Source organism: Myxine glutinosa, chromosome 2, assembly GCF_964187855.1.
Source record: "Myxine glutinosa chromosome 2, kmMyxGlut1.1, whole genome shotgun sequence".
Lineage (NCBI taxonomy): Eukaryota > Metazoa > Chordata > Myxini > Myxiniformes > Myxinidae > Myxine > Myxine glutinosa.
In genome coordinates this window covers 31,698,286-31,722,132 of record NC_136262.1, presented here as the reverse complement: position 1 = coordinate 31,722,132, position 23,847 = coordinate 31,698,286, and the positions used below count along the sequence as shown (strand labels likewise).

Genomic DNA, 23,847 nt, shown 5'->3' with positions numbered 1-23,847 from the left:
GCCATATTGATCTTGGAGTCGAGAGCAGAAATGTTGATATTGTTTTTGGTTTTACCTGGATAGTAAAATATTTAGGCTTTTCCCCTCTTACATCGGTCAAAAATTTCATATTGTCAGAAAGAACGTGTTGTATTTATGACTGGTCTTCATCAGATTGTGTTTCTATTTTTATATTGATTTTATCCATATTTGACAGATCTCACCATCAATTGAATCACGTATGTAGATTAATGATGGCTCAAAATGCCGACATTGTCTGGGACGTGAGCTGTGCATGCTGTTCAGGCTATTTCTCTTCACCCGTTCCCTCTGGGTACCCCCAGCACGTATGCAAAGTTTGGCGGAGATTTGCCCAGCCATGTTTTTGTACACCGCTCCTTTCCTATTCCATCTCCAGGCGCCACATGACGTGCGCTGAAAGGGAGTACATCTTCAGTTTTCACTCCATTTGTTTTTACCTCTGCCACCAAAGGTGGATTGAGGTTATGTTTTCACTGCTGTCTGTCCTTGTCTGTTTGTTTGTGAACAAAATATCTCAAAAGATTGTAGACGGATTTGGACGAAATTTGGCAGAGATGTAGCGTATGTGACAAGGACAAAATGATTAGAATTTGGTGAAGATCCGGCTGCGGATCCAGCTATGAGAATTTTTAAAGTGTTTTATATATTTTTATTTATTTAATTTAAAAAAAAAATCCAGCTACTAGAATTTTCATATGTGGCGACTTCAACTGTAATAATGCCAACTGGCTGGGTGTGTGTTCCTCTCACACCAGCCATGGCACCTCAGCAAAGGACTTTTGCGACTCACTGGGACTGACACAATCTGTCAATTTCCTGACCCGGATCTCAGTCAATGGAGTATCTTCTCTTCTAGACTTGGTTATGACAAACTTCCCTGCAAATGTCTGCTGCTCTTCTTCTGCTCCAATCAGTTCTTCTGATCATTTGCTTGTTTTTTGGATACAAGATCGAGGCTCGTGAAAGAGCTAAACATTTATCACACAAAAAGTCAAACCGACACATAAAACACAAAAAAATGGGAGCGGTAGACAAGATGGGGAGAGAGGGGGAAGGACACAAACAACATTTGAGAGCAGGGACATCGAGAGAAATGGGGGAGGGAGAGGGCTTGGGGGGAGGTGGGAGAGGTATAAAAAACATATGGACACTGCAAGGACTTCCAGGAAAGAAGTCTGTTGAGCAACACCAGGAAGCAGCACATAAAATCTCTCGTCTTTTTTTTTTGTGCAACAGCTAGAACACTGAATGGATCAGGATGCAACAGAACAAAAGGAAGTGGGTTCACAGTCGTGATTCAATCAAAGTTAGAATCAAACCACTATCTTGCCAGACTCTGAGGGAATGCTCTAAACGCAATGCTGAGTGTCTGCTAGAAATGTCTAGTACAAACTGAGTGTTAATGTTTATAAATCTCCGTTACAATCTGGAACTACCCATTTTGCATTGACCTTTGCTTTCTGCAGGAGAAGTATTTTTGAGTTGTAACGACGAACTTGAATCGGTGTACAAAGCATACTGTCAGAACCATGATGACGCCATTTCACTGCTGGAAATTTATGAGAAGAACAGCGACGTTTCTGCGGCGATCGAGAACTGCCTGAGCGTCATACGGTAACTGCATTAAAATCTGTGCATCGCATCATTACAGGTCATTTTAACATGCAAGGAGATCAGAATTGTGTTTACACTGAATGGTAAATCGAGTTGTGTTGATTCCCACCACATTCTCAGCCGCCAAACGCCGTGCATCAGCCTGGGAGCACTGCTCATCGAGCCCGTGCAGAGGCTCATGCGCTACCCTCTCCTGCTCGCAGAGCTTCTGGAATCGACCCCGGACACACACGAGGATTTGGCAATGCTCAGCCGAGCGCTCTCTGCCATGCGCATAGCCAACGGCAACATAAACGAGTTCAAACGCAGGAAGGACTTGGGTACACACTCACCGTTCAATGACTGGCACTGCAAGCTGGAATTTGTACCGCGCAGGCCACTGCACTACATGCTGCTGATAGCATTCTACAATGTTATGGCTAAATTAAATGACTCCTGATGATTGGGCAGTCAAAGTGTGTAAAAGCATTCTCACGATTCGCATTAGAAAATTTGCTTGCATAATAAATATGACAATTATTGACTTGACGGAAATGCCACTTGCCGATGAATGAGTGATGCTTATGATTTTTTTTAAATCTCTCTCTCTCTCGTTTATACAGAACCTTCCTTACTCTTTTTTCATCTTCACCATTTCCTTCTCAACTTGATTTCCAACAGCTGTCTCCTCCTCGTTCTTCTTGTCTCACTTTTAGCTTTCTGCCATTCTCGCGTTACGTTGTCATATTCTAGCGAGTTCTCCGCTCTCCTCATATTCCAAAGTGACTCTGCTTGGCCGGATGTTTCCACAGTGCTGAAGTACCGTAAAGATGACGACTTCTCCCTCATCGGGATGCTTTCCAAACTGAATATGCGCTCCATCGTGAAAAAGTCCACCCGTGTGAGCGGTCACCTCAAGCACCTCACAGGCCTGGCCAGTCAGGTGATGCAAGCACCATCCATGGGCTAAAAGGAACACAAAATGTTTCTCTTTTGGCCATAATTTTAAAATCTGTCCATCTTGTTGTGTTGTCCTTTCCTGTTTCCAATTCATCAACTCTTCTATTGATTTTTAAAGTTAAAAATAATAGTTCATCAGGTGAAATTTCAACAAATGTGCTGTGGCTTTTAATGTTGGTGTTTGTAATGCATTCTCTTTTTGGATACAAACAAACTTGAAGTGAAATATTTGAGGGTTGTTTGTCTTGTATTCTTTGCATGAAATTGTAATGTTATTTCATTTTATCGTGGTTCTTTTTCACCTTCACAGCACCTGTTTTGAATCACTGTTAACATAATTTCACATGTCCGTATATCTGTGTACTTCAGTTCATCCTCCAAACTAATGTTTGTGCTTATAGATTAAAGACGAAACTTTTGAAGAAGAAGAAAAGAAGTTTCGAAACTTTGAGAAAGCGGTGAAATCATTTATTCGGAATGTTTCACTGTTTGTACAGCAAGTCAGGGTGAGTTTGGTGAAAGCCAGGTTTTAAAAAAAATTTCTATTTTTGTATCTAGAGTCTAGGCTTGACGGAAAGTCTAGGCTCCCGGTGTGTACCCCGGTTTAGAATAGGTACACCGTATCCCTGCGCATCGTAAGAGGCGACTAAGGGTTGGCGTCAGGAAGGGCATCCGGCCATAAAAACATTGCCTCAAACAGGGAACCATGATTGTCATGGGGCCCGCAAGGCTAACCCCCGTTCTAGCGGGGAAAATGGCCTTAAAACGATCATTCATTCATTCATATTTATCTGGAGTCTAGGCTCGTGGCACGTTGAGTTGGACCACAGAATGGATCGGGATGGATGTACCAGGGTGAAAAGAACAGTATAATGAGATGGGTGGGAAAGGGGATGGGGAAGAGGTGGGGGGAGGTTGGAAACACATCAACAGCAGGGTTGAAGGACAAAATATAGGGACACTTGAAGAAAAAGTGTCTTGGGGAAGAATGAGAGCAAGGCGAGGTTAGCATTTGGTTCACTCTGTCAGCCTATGATTGAAGAACTACTTGATTTCAATTGAATCTTCTATTTTAAAAACTAGAACATGAATTGGATCACGAGTCTGCAGTTTAGCAGTACTTTGGCTCTGAATTTGGCAAATTGTACGAAATCTCGGCCCGAGCGTCAGTTAAACAAAATCATTCCAAACAGGAAATGTACTGTTTTTAAGGACGCCATAGAGGGCACAAAGACCAGGCAAGGGGATGACACCCCCCCCCCCCCCCCCCCCACCCAAAACATTTTTAAACAGCCTTTAAAACCTCTATTTTATTTCTATTGAATTATATACTTTTGAACACTGTAGAACACAAATTGCCTTGTTGGCATGTCCAAAAACCTCTCGGCAAGCAGTACTTGGACAAAATATTACGCCTTTTTATGCCTTCCCGACCAATCAAATTTGCTGCTCGCACTCTTAGCATTGGGGAATATCGAGATTCAGACAAAACTGCGGCTCGTAGGAAATATAGATTGTGCTCGGAAACGCAAAGCAAGAGTTGAAAAGAGCCTTCCCATGTCCTTTTTCTCAAGACTGAGTGGGGTAAGGTGTTCTATAAACTCCCTAGTTATCCATTTATCCATCCATTAATATGCACTGCCAGGTGGAATTGCCCACTGATGCCCCAGAGGCATAAAATGTGTGACACTTGATGACTTCCGGTGAAGAGACAGACAAGATAATCTGGTTTAAAGTGTACTTATGTGCAATTTACTTGACTTTGTGTTGTACTATTTTTCTTGTTGTTGAAATAACTGATAATCAATAACTACTAGTACCCGACTGCAAAGCCGCAATGAGCCGGCGAAGCCAAAGCCTCTTGCCACTATTTTACCCATCACTATGGCATCAGTGGGTTAGGTAGTTGGTAGTAGGTAGGTGTAGTATGTAGGTGTAGTAGGTACCGTACCTGGTAAAACTTGGTAAAAGAGAAGAGCAGACAGTCCTCCCCAATACCTACATACAATAAATGTCACAAGAAGCTTAAGGAAGTAACTATACGATGTGCTAGCTTAGGGCCTATTTTAAGAAATTTTAACTGGGCTTAATATACGTTTTCACAGTATGTGTGTCGTCTTCTAACTTCAGTCGCTGTCAGGACTGGTTCTCTCCGGGCACTGCGGCTTCCTCCACCAGAAGAAGTTAGCTTGCAGTAAGATCAGTGCCGACAGATCAGACGATAGCGCCGTTTCAACGGCAATGTGTGACTGTCGTTAATCAAACCGTGTCGATGGCGCTGATTGGCTGACCTAAGCTGATCGCTGATTGGTCAGCTCACAAAATTTCACAAATTCAGACCTAAAATGACACCATTTGCATTCTGGATGAGATTAAAATTGATAAAATTTACTTCTTGATTAATTCGGTGAATTCCGTCTCAACTTCGGATATTTCCGGCCGTGAAAAACTATACCCTACGTCCGCGAGATTTCTAAAAAATAATTCTTCGTCAATTTTAGAATATTTGACGCCGTTTTCAGCCTCCGAAACGCGTAATAAGCTTTTTTGAAGTATTTTTTCAAATGCTCGAATCTCATTGGTTCCGGTGTTTGGTGAAGATTTTCGTTGAAGATAACCAGGCCCGTGCGGGCCGAGGTTGGTCTTAAAGTATTTTAATTACAAATTAGAGGTGCATAAGATTGTGAATCAAACAAAGACGGGTGAAACAAACTCCTATGGAACTTTTTCAAATTTGTTATGCATACTTCCGCATCCGCAAGATGGCGGCCTCCATTGAGCGATTTGGTAATAATAATAATAATTCATTTATTTTGTATAGCGCTTTTCATGAAGCCCAAAGGCGCTTTGACAGAGTGCAAAACATAATGCATAACAAAACATGAAAACAACAATTGCAAAAAGACAAGAATCAATAGGGAAATATTTAAAGCAAAAGGAGGGAGAAGGAGAAGTGATAGTCAGGGGTTAAATGCTGTGGGTTGAATGTTGAATGCAGTGCTGAACAGGTGGGTCTTGAGTGATGTTTTGAATGTGGTGAGTGAGGAGGAGTCTCTGATGGTGTGAGGTAGTGAGTTCCAGAGGGTGGGAGCAGCGATGGCTTCGAAATTCTCAAGCCAAGGGATCCAGCATAATCTGTTTTTTCAACATAATACGTACGCGTTCATTGACAACACCGGCTTCGCCGGCTATAAGTTGTTTTATAAATAACTTGTATAAATAACTTGTATAAATAATGTTGTATAAATAACTATAACGATAATAAGTTGTTGAAATAACTTTATACAGCTGCCTAAAATGCATCATTAAGAAACATTTAAATGTTTGTGAAACAGCATGGCGTTGAAAAATATTGTTGTGGGAATGCCTTCCAGGGGATAACACTTATACCTACCCTACCCAATCATACCCAACTGCTCCTGGATTCTGTGTCTTTTGCACCTGAGAAGGTGGAGAAGTTTTGGGCAACCCTCATTTCTGATTCTGCAAATATACCAGATGGTATCAGCTCCCGTGTCCTAAAAAAAACCTGCTCTGCTTACGAGTGGCCAAATATATTTTGTGCTCTGATTGAATATATACTGTAAATCAGAAGTCAGAACCCAACACGTATATATCAAAAGGAACTGAGTACAAATTTATATTTATTTTAAATGATCAGTTTGAGCTGGAAGGTAAGGTCAATACTAATTTATCAAAAACTGGATGGGAACGTTGAACTTCCTGCTTCACAGAGCAGGTGTGCTCCCAATACACCACCTCCCTTAGACTTCCGGCCCGGTTTTTACAACGTATCTTTTATATTTTGCCCATGTTACGATCTACATCTCGATTAATCAAGTCAAGGTAACAAAAAAAGTAGCGCTGATGAATACAGGTAAATCATGAATGTCTTTTAGGTTAGCTTAACATATACATACATGTACAGAACCACCTTTAGAGGCCATTTTCCCCGCAGAGTAGCGGTTGGCCTTTTTCGGGCACCGTGGTCCCCTTTTTGAAGCAATGTTTTATGGCTGGATGCCCTTTGTACCAGACATTTATATACAAGTATATATAATATATACTTATGTATAAATGTGTTGTGGATGTGTGACGTCATGTAAAGGAATCAGTGCTTTGCGACATGGGAGGAGGAAGAAGAACCCGTTTTGGTCGGAAGTGGGAGGAGGAAGAAGAGGAGGATCGGGGGAGTATTTGTGGACTCATCTCGTGTTTTGCTTTGCTTATATGATCCAGAGAGTGCTATAATAAACTTTACAAATGCTTGTTTTAACTGAGGATAATAATGACTCTACGTGAGTTGCTTTGTTATGATTTACACCAATCATAATACTAATAGAAACATTTCATTTGTAATACTGGTGATATTATTTATTTATAATCTAAAAAGGTCCAAGTGGTCTAAAGCGCTCAATGGTGAAGGGTCCAAGCTGGTCTAATGGGACTAAAGCATCTTGCAGGTCTTCGTGGCCTTTAATGGTCTTTGGGATATTTTGGGGTATTTTGGGTCTTCAGGGTCTTTTGGTCCTTTGGGGTATTTTGGGTGTTCGGGGTCTTTTGGTTCCTCTGGGTCTTTAAGGGTCTTTGGGGTATTTTGGTTCTTCGGCGTCTTTAAGGGTCTTTTGGATTTTCGGGGTGTTTTGGGTCTTCAGGGTATTTTGGGTCTTTAAGGGTCTTCAGGGTCTTTTTGATATTTGTGCTATTTTGGGTCTTCGGGGTCTTTAAGGGTCTTCAGGATCCTTTCGGGTCTTTAAATGTCCTCATGGTCTTCAGTTTTTTTTTGGGGTCTTCAGGCTGTTTTGGATCTTCAGGGTGTTTTGGGTGTTCAGGGTCTTCAGGTGCTAATGGGTCTTAAGCGTCTTTTGGTTCCTCTGGGTCTTTAAGGGTATTTGGGTTCTTTGGGGGTATTTAAGGGTTGTTTGGGTCTTCAGGGTGTTTTGGGTCTTCGGTGTATTTGGGTATTCAGGGTCTTTTGGGTCTTCAGCGTTTTTGGGGTCTTCACGGTGTTTTGGGTCCTCGGGGTGTTTTGGGTCCTCGGGGTGTTTTGGGTCCTCGGGGTGTTTTGGGTCCTCGGGGTGTTTTGGGTCCTCGGGGTGTTTTGGGTCCTCGGGGTGTTTTGGGTCCTCGGGGTGTTTTGGGTCCTCGGGGTGTTTTGGGTCCTCGGGGTGTTTTGGGTCCTCGGGGTGTTTTGGGTCCTCGTGGTGTTTTGGGTCCTCGGGGTGTTTTGGGTCCTCGGGGTGTTTTGGGTCCTCGGGGTGTTTTGGGTCCTCGGGGTGTTTTGGGTCCTCGGGGTGTTTTGGGTCCTCGGGGTGTTTTGGGTCCTCGGGGTGTTTTGGGTCCTCGGGGTGTTTTGGGTCCTCGGGGTGTTTTGGGTCCTCGGGGTGTTTTGGGTCCTCGGGGTGTTTTGGGTCCTCGGGGTGTTTTGGGTCCTCGGGGTGTTTTGGGTCCTCGGGGTGTTTTGGGTCCTCGGGGTGTTTTGGGTCCTCGGGGTGTTTTGGGTCCTCGGGGTGTTTTGGGTCCTCGGGGTGTTTTGGGTCCTCGGGGTGTTTTGGGTCCTCGGGGTGTTTTGGGTCCTCGGGGTGTTTTGTGTCCTCGGGGTGTTTTGGGTCCTCGGGGTGTTTTGGGTCCTCGGGGTGTTTTGGGTCCTCGGGGTGTTTTGGGTCCTCGGGGTGTTTTGGGTCCTCGGGGTGTTTTGGGTCCTCGGGGTGTTTTGGGTCCTCGGGGTGTTTTGGGTCCTCGGGGTGTTTTGGGTCCTCGGGGTCTTTTGGGTCCTCGGGGTGTTTTGGGTCCTCGGGGTGTTTTGGGTCCTCGGGGTGTTTTGGGTCCTCGGGGTGTTTTGGGTCCTCGGGGTGTTTTGGGTCCTCGGGGTGTTTTGGGTCCTCGGGGTGTTTTGGGTCCTCGGGGTGTTTTGGGTCCTCGGGGTGTTTTGGGTCCTCGGGGTGTTTTGGGTCCTCGGGGTGTTTTGGGTCCTCGGGGTGTTTTGGGTCCTCGGGGTCTTTTGGGTCCTCGGGGTCTTTTGGGTCCTCGGGGTCTTTTGGGTCCTCGGGGTCTTTTGGGTCCTCGGGGTCTTTTGGGTCCTCGGGGTCTTTTGGGTCCTCGGGGTCTTTTGGGTCCTCGGGGTCTTTTGGGTCCTCGGGGTCTTTTGGGTCCTCGGGGTCTTTTGGGTCCTCGGGGTCTTTTGGGTCCTCGGGGTCTTTTGGGTCTTCGAGGCCATTTGGGTCTTCAGGGTCTTTTGGATCCTCTGGTAATTTAAGGGTATTTTGGGTCTTTGGGATGTTTTGGGTCTTTGGGATGTTTTGGGTCTTTGGGATGTTTTGGGTCTTTGGGATGTTTTGGGTCTTCGGGGTCTTTTGGGTCTTAAGGGTCTTTTGGTTCCTCTGAGTCTTTAAGGATCTTTGGGGTATTTTGGGTCTTCGTGGTATTTTGTGTCTTTGCAGTCTTTAAGGGTATTTTGGGTCTTCAGGGGTCTTGGTGGTCTTAAGAGGGACTTGGGGGACATAAAGGATCGTCAAAGGTCTGAGGGGTCTCAGCAGTCTGAAGGGTCAAAAGGTATATTCCAACAGCACATAATTAAGAGTTCACAGACCGTGTTTTGGGTGTTAATTTTATTTGAAGACGTTTTAGTCACAAATAAACATACAAACAAACATCACCATATACGTTTGCTCCATTATAATAAGATATGTCTGGAGATGAGAGAGTGTCATTTCCTTTGTAAGTATCCCGTCTCTTCACCCACGAGTTTTGTGTTGTTGTTTTTTTGTAGGAGGAGGTGGTTGTAGAGCAGTCTGTATCTACCGCCTTCACTGCACTGCACTCAGGCAGCTCAATAGAGCGTCACCTGCAGGCCTGCAATGTAATAGCAGACCAACTATTCCCACACTTGGTATGATAACGCATTACATGTTCTCCCAAATTGCCTTCAGTTTTAGTGTTATCATTGTAATTTGAACTAGAACGGGCACTCGGTAGAGCGCATACCTTCGCCGCAGCTACTGTTCTGTACTTGGTAAAAATACGATTTTGACCTTTTCGTGACCTTGACCTTGACCTTTGACCCGATTGCTCCCAAAATCTAATCAAATGTGTCCCGTATAATAACCAATCATCCCACCAAATTTCATGCAATTCGGTTGAATACTTTTTGAGTTATGCGAATAACATACACACACACACACAGACATACAAATAAATACACAGCGATCAAAACATAACCTTCCGCTTTTGCGAAGGTAATGATAAAATTGGCATGTTTTGAATTGCATTCCTTACTTCCAGACCCTATGTTTTTCTTTCGTGCTCATTACTATTGTGGTATTGCCCAGGTAGTGTGAAACATTGCCAGTTATCTTCCTGTGACGATATTGATAATGTTGACCTGAGTAACCATGACCATAGGAAATATTAATTTATGGCAATGGTGACCTTTTTTCAGCCACAACATTTTTTTAACCACAATATTTCCTGATGAGCTTTTCTGTCGTAGAGCTGAGAGGAGTAAGGGGTCGGTATTGAAGGGGAATGTAAGAGGTAACCCAGACCTGCTCGACTACTGTTGATTGCTCATTCCAGGAACAAATAAAAACAAAACGTAATGGAATCAAAACAAAACGTTCCCAGAGGAACCAAGTAATGCTCTAGAAAAGTTAATTTGAAGGGGTGCCCTAGATCTGGAAAATCAAATACATTTACTTCTTCATGCAGCTGAATGAATCAAATTGGTGCCCCTTTATATGAACTTTTCGAGAGCATTACTTGGTTCCTCCTCAGAACACAAGGGTAGTCCAGCATGCACACTATATTTTTTGAATGCCCCTTATTTTGTGTTGTTTGCCATTTTCTACAAGTTTTGGAATGTCCCTTCTTTTCTATGCTTTGCCACATGCCACATACCCTTATATAAAGGGGCCTTTTCTTTGCCCCTGGCATTTTACCCAAGAATGAGGGAAGGGGACTGTGGAAGGGGTGGAATGAGAAAAGAAGGCAAAGGAGGTTGTGAGCAGAGAGGAGTAAGGGAGGGAGTGAGAAGGGGCATGTTTTATACATGGGAAGTGAAAAGGGGGAGCAGTGGCAACAACTTTCATGGCCTTTCACATAATAATTTTCTCTGTTGGACTTGCATCACCAGCATCTATTCAGTATTTATTTTTATTATATTTTTTTGCATACAAGATCGAGGCTCGTGTAAGAGCTAACATTAATCACAAGCGTTACGCCTCGGTCCCCCGTCGGTGAAGTGATGTGAGTTGACAAAGTGGAAGACGCAAGGCGGCCATCTTGGATTTTGACGTGGCGACCCAATTTTCAATAGCGTTCTCCCTTATGCGTAGATACACCCACACACCAGATTAGAAGTTAGTAGTTCGTTTATTTTTCAAGATATTTCGCTCACATGGTTCAGACATATATATGGTGGCGGCCATCTTGGATTTTGACGTGGCGACCCAATTTTCAATAGCGTTCTCCCTTATGCGTAGATACACCCACACACCAGATTATAAGTTAGTAGTTCGTTTATTTTTCAAGATATTCCGCTCACAAGGTTCAGACATACATGGCGGTGGCCATCTTGGATTTTGACGTGGGTTGCACCCACACACCAAATTAGAATTCGGTCCTTCGCTTATGCACTCACGCACGCACGGATGCACGCACGCACGGACGGAGGGGAAAACCATAGTGCCCCTTTCGCTCCGCGGTGCGACGGGGGACAAAAAAACGGACACATAAAACATATAATAAAGGGAGCGGGAGACAAGATGAGGAGAGAGAGGGGAGCACACAAGTACAACAGTAGAGAACAAGGACATCGGGAGATCTGTGGGAGGGAGAAGGCTTGGGGGGGATGAGGAATGGGAAGGAATGGGGGGTAGGAGAGGTATAAAACACAGGGACACTGCTAGGACCTCCAGCAAAGAAGTCGGTATTTCAAAAAAGTAGATATCGGGTGAATTAGCGGGGGTAGAAAAGATCAAGGTTTTGGATGGGGGAAGATAAGAGATGGTGGTGAACAGCTGTTTTAAAGACCTGGAGGGAGGAGTGGGATTGAAGAGAGTGAGGGAGTTTGTTCCAGAGGCGGGAGAAAAGAGGAATGAAAGAGTGAAGGTGAGCAGAGGGTCTTGATTTTGGCAGTTTCACCAGAAGAGGGTTGCTGGCATATCTTGTGCGACCTGTAGGAATATTTGGGGGACAGAGCACAGACTGAGCTGGGGGAGCTCGGTCAGAGAGGAGTCGGTAGAAGACAGAAACACCACCAACCTGCCTGCGGTGAGTGAGTGAAAGGCCCTCAGAGTTAGCTTCATCGAGGGAGATACCAATGATCCTGAAAGCTTTGGTTTCAACAGCATGAAGCCAAGCTAGGTGTGAGGCAGGAGCACCAGCCCAGAGGGGAGAACAGGATTCCATTGAGCTGCGGATGAAAGCCTTGTAAATGGTGAGGAGCTCAGGTGTGCCAAGGAAGGACTTCGCACGATGGAGGATGCCTACTCGGCACTGGCTTTGGAGGCCAGCTTGGAAATGTGGTTTTCCCAGGAACGATCATGGCAGATAATGAGATCCACAAGCTTGAGTGACAGAACTTCTTGGAGAGGATTGTTGAGAAAGTAGATGGGAGGGTTGTCCAGTCGGTCTTTTCGATGAGACATAGTGAGAGTGTGAGATTTGGCAGGATTGAAAGACATGTTCCACTTGTTTGACCAGTCTGATTTTATCCAGGTCTGCAGAGAGTGAGGAGGCTGCAGACTGCCGATATGAGGGATGAGGTATGGAGCAGCAGAGAGTGGAGTCATCAGCAAAGAGATAGAGAGGATTTTCCAGAGAGTCAGAGAGATCATTGATTAAGACCGGAAAAAGCACAGGGCCCAGAACACTGCCTTGGGGAACTCCAGCCTGCACAGGAAGGGGAGATGAGAGAAATCCTTTCGGGGGCCACACGTTGACTACGACCAGAGAGGAAGTCCGCAAGCCATGCGTGGATATTTCCATGGATACCATAGGAGGATAGTTTGGTGAGCAGAGCGGTGTGCCAGACCGTATTGAAGGCATGTGATATGACAAGGGAGACAGCTCTGATTTCCTGTTTGGCATTGAGGACCTCCATCCATTGTTGAGACAGCAGAAGCAACATGTCCAGAGTAGAATGACCTGGTCTAAATCCAAATTGATGATCCGGGATCAAGCCATTGGAGAAGAGGAAGGATTTGATGTCAGATGCGTTGATTGATTCCATGACCTTGCAAGGGAGCAGGCTGATTGGTCTGTAGTTGCAAGGATCTGTTTTAGCATCTTTTTTGTGTAAAGCGGTAATGTTGGCTGATTTCCAAGCATATGGCAGATGACCTTGAGCAAAAGAGAGGGTGAAGGGGACAGAGAGAGAGGGTGAGATAGAGCGGCAGAGCAGGATTTTAGGACCCGTGGGCTGATGCCCTCTGGTCCAGTTGCAGAATCAGAGTCGAGGTTTGACAGAAACTTCTCCACCTTATCAGGAGGGAATGACAGAGTCCAGATAATAAAATAAATTATCATGAGTCATCAGTTGTTATCATTATAAATTATCATTTATCATGAATTACATGAAATAAATGAAAAAAAACATTATGATAAATAGCACACAACCTTCTAAAATACATATATATGCAGTATCTGCACAAAGGTTAAGCCATTATTATTTGGAGGGCACTGATAACGATTGCCTCTTTTATCTTCACAATGGATGTTTTCTTTCTCACCATTCCTGCCAGTCTGGGATTATAAATTGCTTGAAAATATTTGAAGTTCTAATTTTTCACATCTCACTATGATGTTGGATTGGATGGACCCATGGGATGTTCTGCTCTTCATTCCGATTGTTTTTGTACAGAAAGAACAAGTGGAGCATTTGGTCACCAATCCACTGGTGGCTTTATTAGCCGCATTCTCTGGGCCACGGAAGTTGATCCAGAAGCGGTTTGACAAGTATCTGGACTACTCTAATCGACTTGAGGGGGAGCGAGATCGTAGCCGGGACAGGAGGAGTGGTGTCGATGAGTTGCAGGTCCACATCACATGCTCGACAGTTTCTTCCTTTTAATTGTTTTTATTTTTAATCTGTATTTTTATTTCCTTGTTTTTTCTTCTGTTTCTGTTCCTTCCCATTAACTCTTCCTCTTCTTTTGTGAGGTGGAATTTTTGAAGAAATCACTATCATGAGTGTACTGCTGGAAATTATATTGCACGGTCATTTTACCGAACCAATTTATATATTTGGTAATTAGAAGCATTCAGGTCGTTAAAATTCCTTCATGCACATATCTGAACATTGTACCTACAGGCTGCGCAGAAGGACTATGCAGCCCTGAATGCTCAGTTGCTGGAAGAGCTCCCACCATTGGTGAGCGCTGGGCAAGCGATGCTGCAGCTAACCATGCTACATCTGGTGGCAATAACTGGACGCTTCCAGTGCACTGCACTCCAGCAACTCCAGCCATTGGCTCAGGTTTCTAACACAATGTAATGTGATTGGGCATCACTTACAGGCTGCTAAGCGCAGACTCATGGCTGGGACAGTTATGGGATTTATAATTATTGTCGTGTGCCTTCCCTCTGGTGAACACCGCAGGGCGACACAGATGACCAAATGAGCTTTAACTCCGAGGCGTCCAATTCGATGGCGGACCTTCGTTATGCACGCGGAGAGGGAGGCCGAAGAGCTTACCTTCACGAGTCCACCCGACGTCCTCGATCCTGCAATAAATCAACTCAAACCGACACGGAATTAAAATGTTCCAAAAATACCGGTTTTATTAAAGGAAATGCCAGTCACAAAATAATGCACGATAACACTAAATTCCTAATTGGAGCGCTGTCAGCAGACCCGAATACAGACTAAGGGAAATATAACTGAAAATAAATACGTGTTTGTGTGGCACTTAGCTCTGAGCAGCTCTTGAACCTCGTCAGGAATCGTCAAAAATCGTCCGAGGCATCTACGTCCTTGCACGAGAAAACCACAGGCTGCACTTCGTGGGTGCCAACTCGGCCGCGCCGTGCGCTCCGTTCACTCCTGGCTTCGTGCGCGAAGCGAACAGGCCGCTCCCGTCCACTTGTCTCTGCTCGGGAAACCGCAGTTCTCAGTCCGCAGTTCCTCCTCCTGACGATCACGATGAAGATGTCGGAACATGACCGTTCACCACTGGATCCAGCAACCGAGAGATACAAAATCGTGGCTGCTCCCAATGAACGTCCCTCGCCCAAGAGCGCACCATATATCTCCCCGTTCTTTAAGAATGTCCCTCCTGCAGAGCATCCCAACACAAGAGAGAAAGCCACGAGGAAAGCGAAAGAAGACGAGAGACAAAATGTCGGGACACGACTGTTCGTGATGAATCTTCCTTGCGCAAGAGCAATAGGGGCCGTTCGCTATGGGATCCAGAACGAGAAGAAAAAAATGTCGGCCGAGCGTCCCTTTATAGTCAAGGCTCTGACGTTATCTCACGACATCTTTGTGTCTGTTCCTATCAGCGAGTTCCATCTAACCAGTCCTTGTGCCAATCAAATCCTGGACCAAGCACTGCTCTTCGGGGCGTGGCACCACGGCCCAGCCTGATTGAGGTTGTGGTGTAGCGGCTGCGGCACCAGCGGTAGTGTTTGATGCCTGGTTTCCAGTTGGTTTTTAATTTGTGTCATTAATTATGGTGTCGATTGCTTGGCTATGGTGTGGAGTGCGGTGTCATAACCGGTCTAAACAAATTTCCTACTTGTTACATGTGGTTTCTTCTTCTTCACGACAGTTAGAGCACACTAATCTATACACTCTACCTGGCTCTAAGGTAATCATTGACTACCCCCTACAACAACAACAACAACAACAACAACAACATGCATTTTAAGGCCTTTTTCCCTGCTAGAGCGGGGGTTAGCCTTGCGGTCCCCATGACGATCTTCTCAATTTTGCCCTATTTTCTGTTGTATTTGTATGTTTCTGTATTTGTTGTATTTCTGTTTTCTTTTTCTGTTATTGTATCCCTATTTTGCCCATTTTTCCTGACAAACGCAACAATATACAGTCACGTGAAAAAGTAAGTACACCCCATGTGAAGTTTTGACTTTTTCAACATATTTCAACATAAAGCTATTTGATCTTCATTTCAACAATATTGATAGATAAAGGTGATATAATATAACAAATATCATGAAACATTTACATTTTGTAGTCCATTGTATAATTTAAATAAACATAAATGCAAATTTCGCATGTGGAAAAAGTAAGTACACCCTGACATTTATCACTACTTCAAATACCTAAAATTAGAATCAGGTGCACCAGCTCAGGTGCAAATGATTAGAACATCGTTAGAGAGGATCTTGGAGGAACCTGTCTTATTTAAACCTCAGACATTTAGTTTGCTCTTTGTTGTTGAAGTGTGCGGCGTCACCATGCCGAGATCAAAAGAGCTCTCTGAGGCCTTTAGAAAGAAGGTTATAGATGCCTACGAGTCTGGGAAGGGAATTAAAAAGATCTCCAAACAATTTGAAATCAATCATTCGACTCTCCGGAAGATCATCTACAAGTGGAGAAGATTCCAAACAACTGCCAGCCTGTTCAGCCTGAGAGCAGACCGCAAGATGCTGAAATAAGTCTCTAGGAACCCCAGAATGTCATCAGTCATCACAGACCTACAGGTAGCTCTTGCCACTGTTGATGTCAAAGTGCACGAGTCTACCATGAGAAAGAGGCTGCACAAATTTGATCTACATGGGAGGTGTGCCAGGAGGAAACCTTTGCTGTCCAGAAAGAACATCAGGGCAAGACTAAAGTTTGCCAATGAACACCTAGGCAAAGACCAGCACTTCTGGAACAATGTGCTCTGGACAGATGAGTCAAAGGTAAAGCTATTTGGTCACAGCACCAGAAGACATGTTTGGCGAAAACCAAAGACAGTATTTGACCACAAGAACCTGATACCAACTTTAAAGCATGGTGGTGGAAATATTATGGTTTGGGGCAGCTTTGCTGCATCAGGGCCTGGACAGCTCACCATCATAGAATCCACTATGAATTCTTCATTGTACCAGAGGGTGCTTGAGGATAATGTGAGGCCATCTGTCGGAAAGTTGAAGCTCAACCGAAGGTGGACCATGCAACATGACAATGACCCTAAACATACCAGTAAATTCACCAAGGAATGGCTGAAAAGAAAGAAATGGAGGGTTCTGGAATGGCCAAGTCAAAGCCCGGATCTAAATCCCATCGAGATGTTGTGGGGGGATTTGAAACGAGCTGTGCATGCAAGAAACCCCTCAAACATCGCACAGCTGAAAGAATTCTGCATGGAGGAGTGGGCAAAAATTTCTCCCAGTGGATGTCAGAGACTGGAAGACAGTTATAAGAAACGCCTACTTGAGGTTGTTTCTGCCAAAGGGGGCAATACCACCTATTAGAGCCAAGGGTGTACTTACTTTTTCCACAGAAGGAAATGGCATCTCTGTTAATTTTTTGTTGAATAAATTATTGCAAAGTCAATTTTTCATTGTTTTTTGTTCAATTAGATCACCTTTATCTCTAGATACTGTTTAAATGAAGATCAAATATTGATATGTCCACATGTTAAAAAGATTTTAAAAACATTTCATGGGGTGCACTTACTTTTTCCACATGCGAAATTTGCATTTATGTTTATTTAAATTATAAAATGGACTACAAAATGTAAATGTTTCATGATATTTGTTATACTAGGGCATGCCCGTACTATATATATGCCCGTACTATATATCTATCTAAAATTATATCCCCCCCCCTCTATTTACATGAAATGGTTTGGTCCATTCGCAACGCCAAAGCGAACGGCGAACGGCTTGCGAGTACAGTGACAATCCCCCCCCTCTATTTACATGAAATGGTTTCGTCCATTCGCAACGACCACAGAACCCCCCCCTCTATTTACATGGAATGGTTTGGTCCATTCGCAACGCCGGCACACGCGATCGTTCGCTGCTCTCTGATTGGTTGAATCGTTTTTTGTACATAGCTCGGTAAGTAATTGTCCGATTAATATGAAACCTTGAAAAGGCACATCCTCGGGTCCCCAGCAATATACCTGGCAAGTTAAAAGTATATCGGACCCGTGGTTGTCGAGAAACAGCGGTCACAGACAGACAAACGTACAAACGTACAAACGTACAGAGATTACTGGAATTATAGATAGATTATATCACCTTTATCTGTCAATATCTGATATCTATCAATATCTGATTTATCTGAGGGTCTTTCACTCTCTCACTGCAGGCAGGATGGTGGTCTTTCTGTCTTCTACTGACTTCTCTCCGGCCTAGCCCTCCCTGCTCTGTCTGTGCTCTGTTCCCCAAATATTCCTTCAGGATGCAAGCGATCTGCCAGGAACCCTCTTCTGCTAAAACTGCCAAAATCAAGACTCTCTGCTCAACTTCACGCTTTCATTCCTCTCTTCTCCCACCTCTGGAACAAACTCTCTCACTCTCTTCAATCCCACTCCTCCCTCCAGGTCTTTAAAACAGCTGTTCACCACCATCTCTTATCTTCCCCCATTCAAAACCTTGATCTTTTCTACCCCCGCTAATTTCACCCCAGATTCACTTTTTTGAAATACCAACTTCTTCCTGGAAGTCCTTGCAGTGTCCTTGTGTTTTATACTTCTCCCACGCCTCCTCCCCCCAAGCCCTCCCACAGATCTCCCGATGTCCCTGCTCTCAAATGTTGTGTTTGTGTGCTTCCCCTTCTCTCCCCATCTTGTCTACCTCTACCCTTATTATGTGTTTTGTGTGTCTGTTTGATTTTTTTTTTGTGTGATAAATGTTGGCTCTTTCACGAGCCTCGATCCTGTATACAAAAAAAAAATATATATATATATATATATTGTTACAGACGTGGCTTGGATGTTATTTACCGAGCGGTTTTATGGTATGACCACGTCTGCACAAGTTACCCGATTGTGCCCGAACGTTGACTAGTCGCGCGATGCTGGCTCAATAAGAAAAAGAAGACACCCGGCTGGATTACAATAACACAATACGACACCAATGTTTCAATTCTCAAGACCTCCGGAGGAGATTATATTCGTACGGAAAGGTCAGATTACAGGGGCTAGAGGTATAATCATAGAAAGACAGGCACTTAGACACACTCTTATATTAACCCCGGACAGACGACAGACAAACGGGACAACGGCTGACTCACACGGGGGTTTGATGGCTAGGAAAGGCAGGATCGATGGCTCCAGGTCCTCCTGTGCTCGGGGCAGGGTACAGTACGGTCCGGTCCGGTCCAAAGATGCGGGGAGGTCTCGTCGCGCTGGGGGTGGCGGTGGCTTCTCTCTCCAAGCTGAGGCGCATCTCACCTCACATCCGGCGCGGGGCCGCGTATATCCGGCGGGGAGTGACACGCCCTCGGCTCGTTAGCTCCGCCCCAGATGGAATCGGCACGTTGCTTCTCATTGGGTGCGTGGGGGGGTTACTGGCTCCGCCCCTGACGAGGAGCTGACAGCCAGCCCCTTCGGGGTAACGCCGTGGAGCGCATGGTCATGGCGGGTAACCGAGCCGGTGTGAGGACGCACACTCCCCGCCCCTCTGTTGTTGTAGTCGTAGTTGTAGTTGTAATTGTTGTTGTAGTTGTTGTTATTGTTGTTGTTTGGGGAAGAAGATGGGAGGAGGTATGGGAAAGGTCCTAAACTCACTACTGATGCCATATAATCACATTCTGGTGCAACGAAGAGTCATAATTAATGGAAACGAGGCCTTAACTGACATAGATTAAGAATAACTAGGAAGATGTCCGAAAGTTGTCTACGTGTGGTGCGGTGGACCTGGGCACGACATTTAATGGGGGAATAAGGGGAAGGTCGGCTCTACTGATTGTTGTTTACATGCAATGGGACTAGGGAATGGGGGATTGGGGAAAGTTGGGGAGTATTGGAGAAAATAGGGGAATATTTACAAGCGGATATGGAGGCCAAATTCCATATTCGCAACATTGCACCCTTCTCTACCCTCGGGGCGTCCCGACCCGATAAATTTTTACCTACTTTAGTGTGGCACGCAATGTAGTTCCCTCTACTATTAACTCTACCCTGAGTGCGACAGTTTTACAGATATTCACAAATGAGTAAATATGTCCCCCTGCGACGTTGCACCCTTCTCCTCACAGAAACACACCCACAGGATAACCGAATCCGGAAAGAATCCTCAAACTAAACATACAGCCGGTAGGGAGCATTATTTACAAGACTACGCTGCTATTTACACTACGATCCAGGACCTGTTTTTGGAGGAACACATGCAGATGTTATGCATAGAGAGAGCGCGCTTGCCAACATCGATACACCAACCCACGAGTGCTCTGTGGCCGACGGCCTTTAATAACGTGCAGAGCACCCTTCCCGAGCATCAAAAGCACCACCCCACCACCAATCGGTGCAGTCACCATTGTTCAATGATTAAAAATAAATGCGACAACCCCTAACCCTGCAGGTGTCTCTTGCTCTTCGTGTGGCCTTCAGTGGTGTTAATTAACAGTGGTTCACCTTTATGGCATAGGTGCCACGTTGACCCATAGGTCCATCCCCGGGTGGTGCTTGGCCGCAAACGAACTGCGGTCCATTGTGGGTGGCCACAAACATTGCGGTCCATATGGTGTATCGATCCCGGCAGCAAACAGCGAAAGTGCAGGCCCACAACTGCGCAGCCAGCACCTCTCTCTCCTCTCTCTCTACCCCAAAGCCAGATCCTCGGAGGTGGGAGACAAAAGAAGAAACAAGTGAGTAAGGTGGTAAGGGCGCAAAAGTGCACGCAATGTAAGGTGATGCACACTGGGGGCACATGGGAACCAGGTGAGACAGGTACGTTCCTATCGTACGCCCCCCCCCCCCCCCCCCCACCAGGTAACCTACATGGCCCCTCCCTTACCCCTTACTGTATCCACAAAACACAACACTACCCATAAACATCTACTTTACAAATCAACAAACATCCCTACTGTCTTCCCCGTTCCTCCCATAAACCAAATTCGTCTTCTCTCCCTCCTAACCAATCAAATTTGCCATTTTCAACTCAACATCAAAATTTGCTATTACCAATTCATCATCAGTCCCTCCTAGGGAGGGAGAGATGGAATCACCCCAATGTCTCATCCACGTCGTGATGCGTCTCACAAATCCTCACAACAATTCTTACTTCCTGCAACAAAACAAAGAAAACACAGGTGTGGAGTCATCATCATCACCACAGGTAAGTGGCTGCGTATGGTGCGACAGGTTCATCAATCCTAACTATTTCCTAAATGACTTTAACAACTTTACACTACCCGGGGTCTTTCTCCGGCCAAACCATTGGCCCTCTTACACTACGGGTTCTAAAAACCAATTCCCATTGGCCAAACTGTGGTGCTCTTCAATTTGGGGTCTCACTCCCCCGATTCATCTCCCGGTGCCCTCGTACAATTTCTGGGCTGCGACGTGTACCTCTCCCAGTGGGTCTACCCACCTGCACACCTCCACCACTGCAGTTGCCTCCGAGCTTACCTGCTCATTACCCTAACCTATCTACCTGGGGAAGGCCCTCTGGCGCTCTCCCCACTCCGTGCCCTCTCTGGCACTGGGCTGCCCGATCCACACCCGGGATCCTCAGGCACCCACTCACAACTACCGGCTCCCAGAGCCCACCTGCGGCCTCACCTGGCCGACATCCTCACAGTGGTGGAGTGCCCAACCAACTACACACACTAACAGGCTACACGCCCAGCCATTTCCACAACACTAATGCACCCATTCACAACACCATTCTGCAACCGCACCACAAATGCCAATATCCAACCACAATTTACCTGCACCCTCTACCTAACACTTACACTACCCGCCCCGGGTGCTCGTGAAAGGGGTCCACTCTTCCCCCATCCACACCTTCGCACCATGCACACCACTCCGTACCACTCACTCCAACTCTCTCCACACACCTGTACCTGCACACCTGTGCTCTCACACCTGGTGCCACCTGCACCCTTCTCTCCCCAAGCGCATTCGCGCTGATCCACACACTCACTACTCATACACTGCTCCACACACCTGTCCAGTTGCACACCTGTGCAATCACACCTGTTCAATTCTCACACACACGGCATCATCTCAGCTAACTACTCCCTTCTGAAACTTGCGCTTCCCAGTCGTCCCTTTAAACTATTGCGCTCCCTCGTCATTATCATCCACACTAATCTACCTGCGTCCCCACTACAGGTATCAGTCACTAACTAATCTTAACGTTACCTACTGTCATCTTCGCTAGATCCCTACACACAATATCCTAACCCACCCGGGCTAGTTTTCACTGCCATACACCCCATAAGCTATTGCTCCTTTGCCCCCCATCTGTGAGGGATGGTGGATTTGCCATCCCACCACATCGGGGGTCTTTCACTATCAATTTTGCTCGTCCAAATCCAACAATCAAAAATTTTTCATTTAGTGCCTATTCTATTCACTTTTCTAAATTTTGTATCAAATCACTACTATCACTATCACCATTACCCGTCTACTTATTACATCCTCTCGGTGCGCCAATTCACATCTACAGCCCGGCTTCGTACAGCCGAGCAATGAATGCGGGTCGTTTTGTGCCAGCGGCTGGATACGTCCCGCATTCGGGGCAGGGACGGGGGCTTACCCGGGCCGAGATCCCACGCACCACTTCGGCGTGGAGCCATCCAATGTCCCGATCTCGACCTGCCGGCACGTCTCAACAAAACGTGGTCGCCATAACGACCCTTCCTATCCTGCCGCCCGCTCCGCCTGGTGGAGCACGGACGCGGCCGTTCAAAGCGAGGCCCCACACGCACCGAGGGCCCGACTCGGCTATAAGTCGTTCTAAACTCTACCCCGTCTAACGTCGATGCTTCACCTGCATGCTTACATCCCGCAGCCCGTTCCTTGCTCACACATCCAGCCGTGCCCATGCTCCTCGTACCTTTCCTTACACACCCAGGTACACCCATTCCACTCACAGCCTTGGTCACACACCTGACCACCGAACACCTTGGCACACATTCGTTGGTCGCACACCTCACCAACACACCGCTTCGCACCCCCTCCTCGGTCACCTCCTCTGTGACAATCACAGGCGTGCCCTCATTCGCACACCCAACCACGTGCCTCACCACCAACTCCAGCGTGCATTCCCACTCACGCTCTACCATTCCAGGTGTGCATCCTTCCATCCCAGGTGTACATCCTCGCTCACCTGTCACAACCAACTCACTCTCCTTGTCACTCTCACTACTCTCACCTCCATTCTTGACAGCGCACTCACCCTTACTCTTGACAGCGCACTCTTTCCTCATGCACCTGTCCGTCACACACCTTTCTCGCGCACACTCTCCCGTTACACCCTCTGTAACACTTACCACACCGCGCTTCCATGTGCTCCCTCGCACACGTGCTACGACCGACTCATTCTCGCCAGCACCCTCACTCCTTGGCACGCACTTTTTCCTCACACACCCCAGAGTCGGACTTTCTCGCACACCTCCTTTTTCGCACACCAGACCTGTCGCACACTTCACCAACGGCCTCTCACGAACACCCGGGTCCATCTCGACCCCCAAGCTTATTAAATCACCTGGCGCATCATACGCACGACCATATTGGTCACCACTTACACCGGGTCCTCTTTCTCTTCGCTTCTCCTCCATCACCTGCGAATCCCTCATCCGGTTAATGAGCACATCATCACGATCCGAACACAGACTTTGGACCAATTCTTTTACTTCCTCCTTTATCTCTTTCTTATCCTCTCTCCGTCGCTTCTTAATTTCGCTCATCCCTTCTTCCACTTCTTCTAATTTGTGCTTCACCTCTTTTATTCCCCGGTACGTCTCCTCAAGCTCGTCCTCTAAGGCTACCTTGACCGTTTCCAGGTGCGTCCTCACCTGCCGGTCCTTCGTCTCCATTACCTCTATCACCTCGTCCAACCTCGTTGTCAGTCCCTCACGTACCATCTGACATTCCCTCTTTGTCGCTATCAAGTCGTTTTTTATGTCGTTTTGTGTCGCTTTTAAACCTCCTAATACCGCAGTGTTCCTTTGAACCTGCTCCACTAACTCCGTCTGTCCCACCGTCAGCTGCTCCACCTCCTGCGTCAGGACCTCTATGCCCCCTTGTAACTTTACAGTCCCCTTTCTCACCTCCTTTTCCATGTGCTCCTCACAGTGCCTCACCTCCTCGCGCACTCCTCCGACCTCCTCACTCACTCCTCTTCTGATCTCCTCTCCCATCA

At 46.1% G+C, this 23,847-nt stretch overlaps 2 protein-coding genes across 3 annotated transcripts in view; one reads left to right on the top strand and one right to left on the bottom strand.

Moving 5' to 3' along the window:
• DNMBP (dynamin binding protein) overlaps positions 1 to 23,847 on the top strand; it is a 64,894-nt gene that overhangs the window by 32,019 nt on the left and 9,028 nt on the right. For both annotated transcript variants that reach the window (XR_013622643.1, XM_068108413.2), the window contains exons 7-13: positions 1,488 to 1,635; positions 1,756 to 1,955; positions 2,427 to 2,557; positions 2,976 to 3,080; positions 9,344 to 9,463; positions 13,436 to 13,609; positions 13,886 to 14,050. Coding sequence is in view for 1 of the 2 variants with exons in the window: in XM_068108413.2 (XP_067964514.2) it covers positions 1,488 to 1,635; positions 1,756 to 1,955; positions 2,427 to 2,557; positions 2,976 to 3,080; positions 9,344 to 9,463; positions 13,436 to 13,609; positions 13,886 to 14,050 (1,043 nt within the window). In the remaining variant the exon portion in view is untranslated. The remainder of the gene's footprint in view (positions 1 to 1,487; positions 1,636 to 1,755; positions 1,956 to 2,426; positions 2,558 to 2,975; positions 3,081 to 9,343; positions 9,464 to 13,435; positions 13,610 to 13,885; positions 14,051 to 23,847) is intronic.
• The window catches only part of GGT7 (gamma-glutamyltransferase 7), a 50,712-nt gene continuing 46,893 nt past the window's right edge, over positions 20,029 to 23,847 (bottom strand). The window contains exon 12 of the mRNA XM_078773095.1: positions 20,029 to 20,311. Within this exon, the coding sequence (XP_078629221.1) occupies positions 20,044 to 20,311 (268 nt within the window). The 3' untranslated portion in view covers positions 20,029 to 20,043. The remainder of the gene's footprint in view (positions 20,312 to 23,847) is intronic.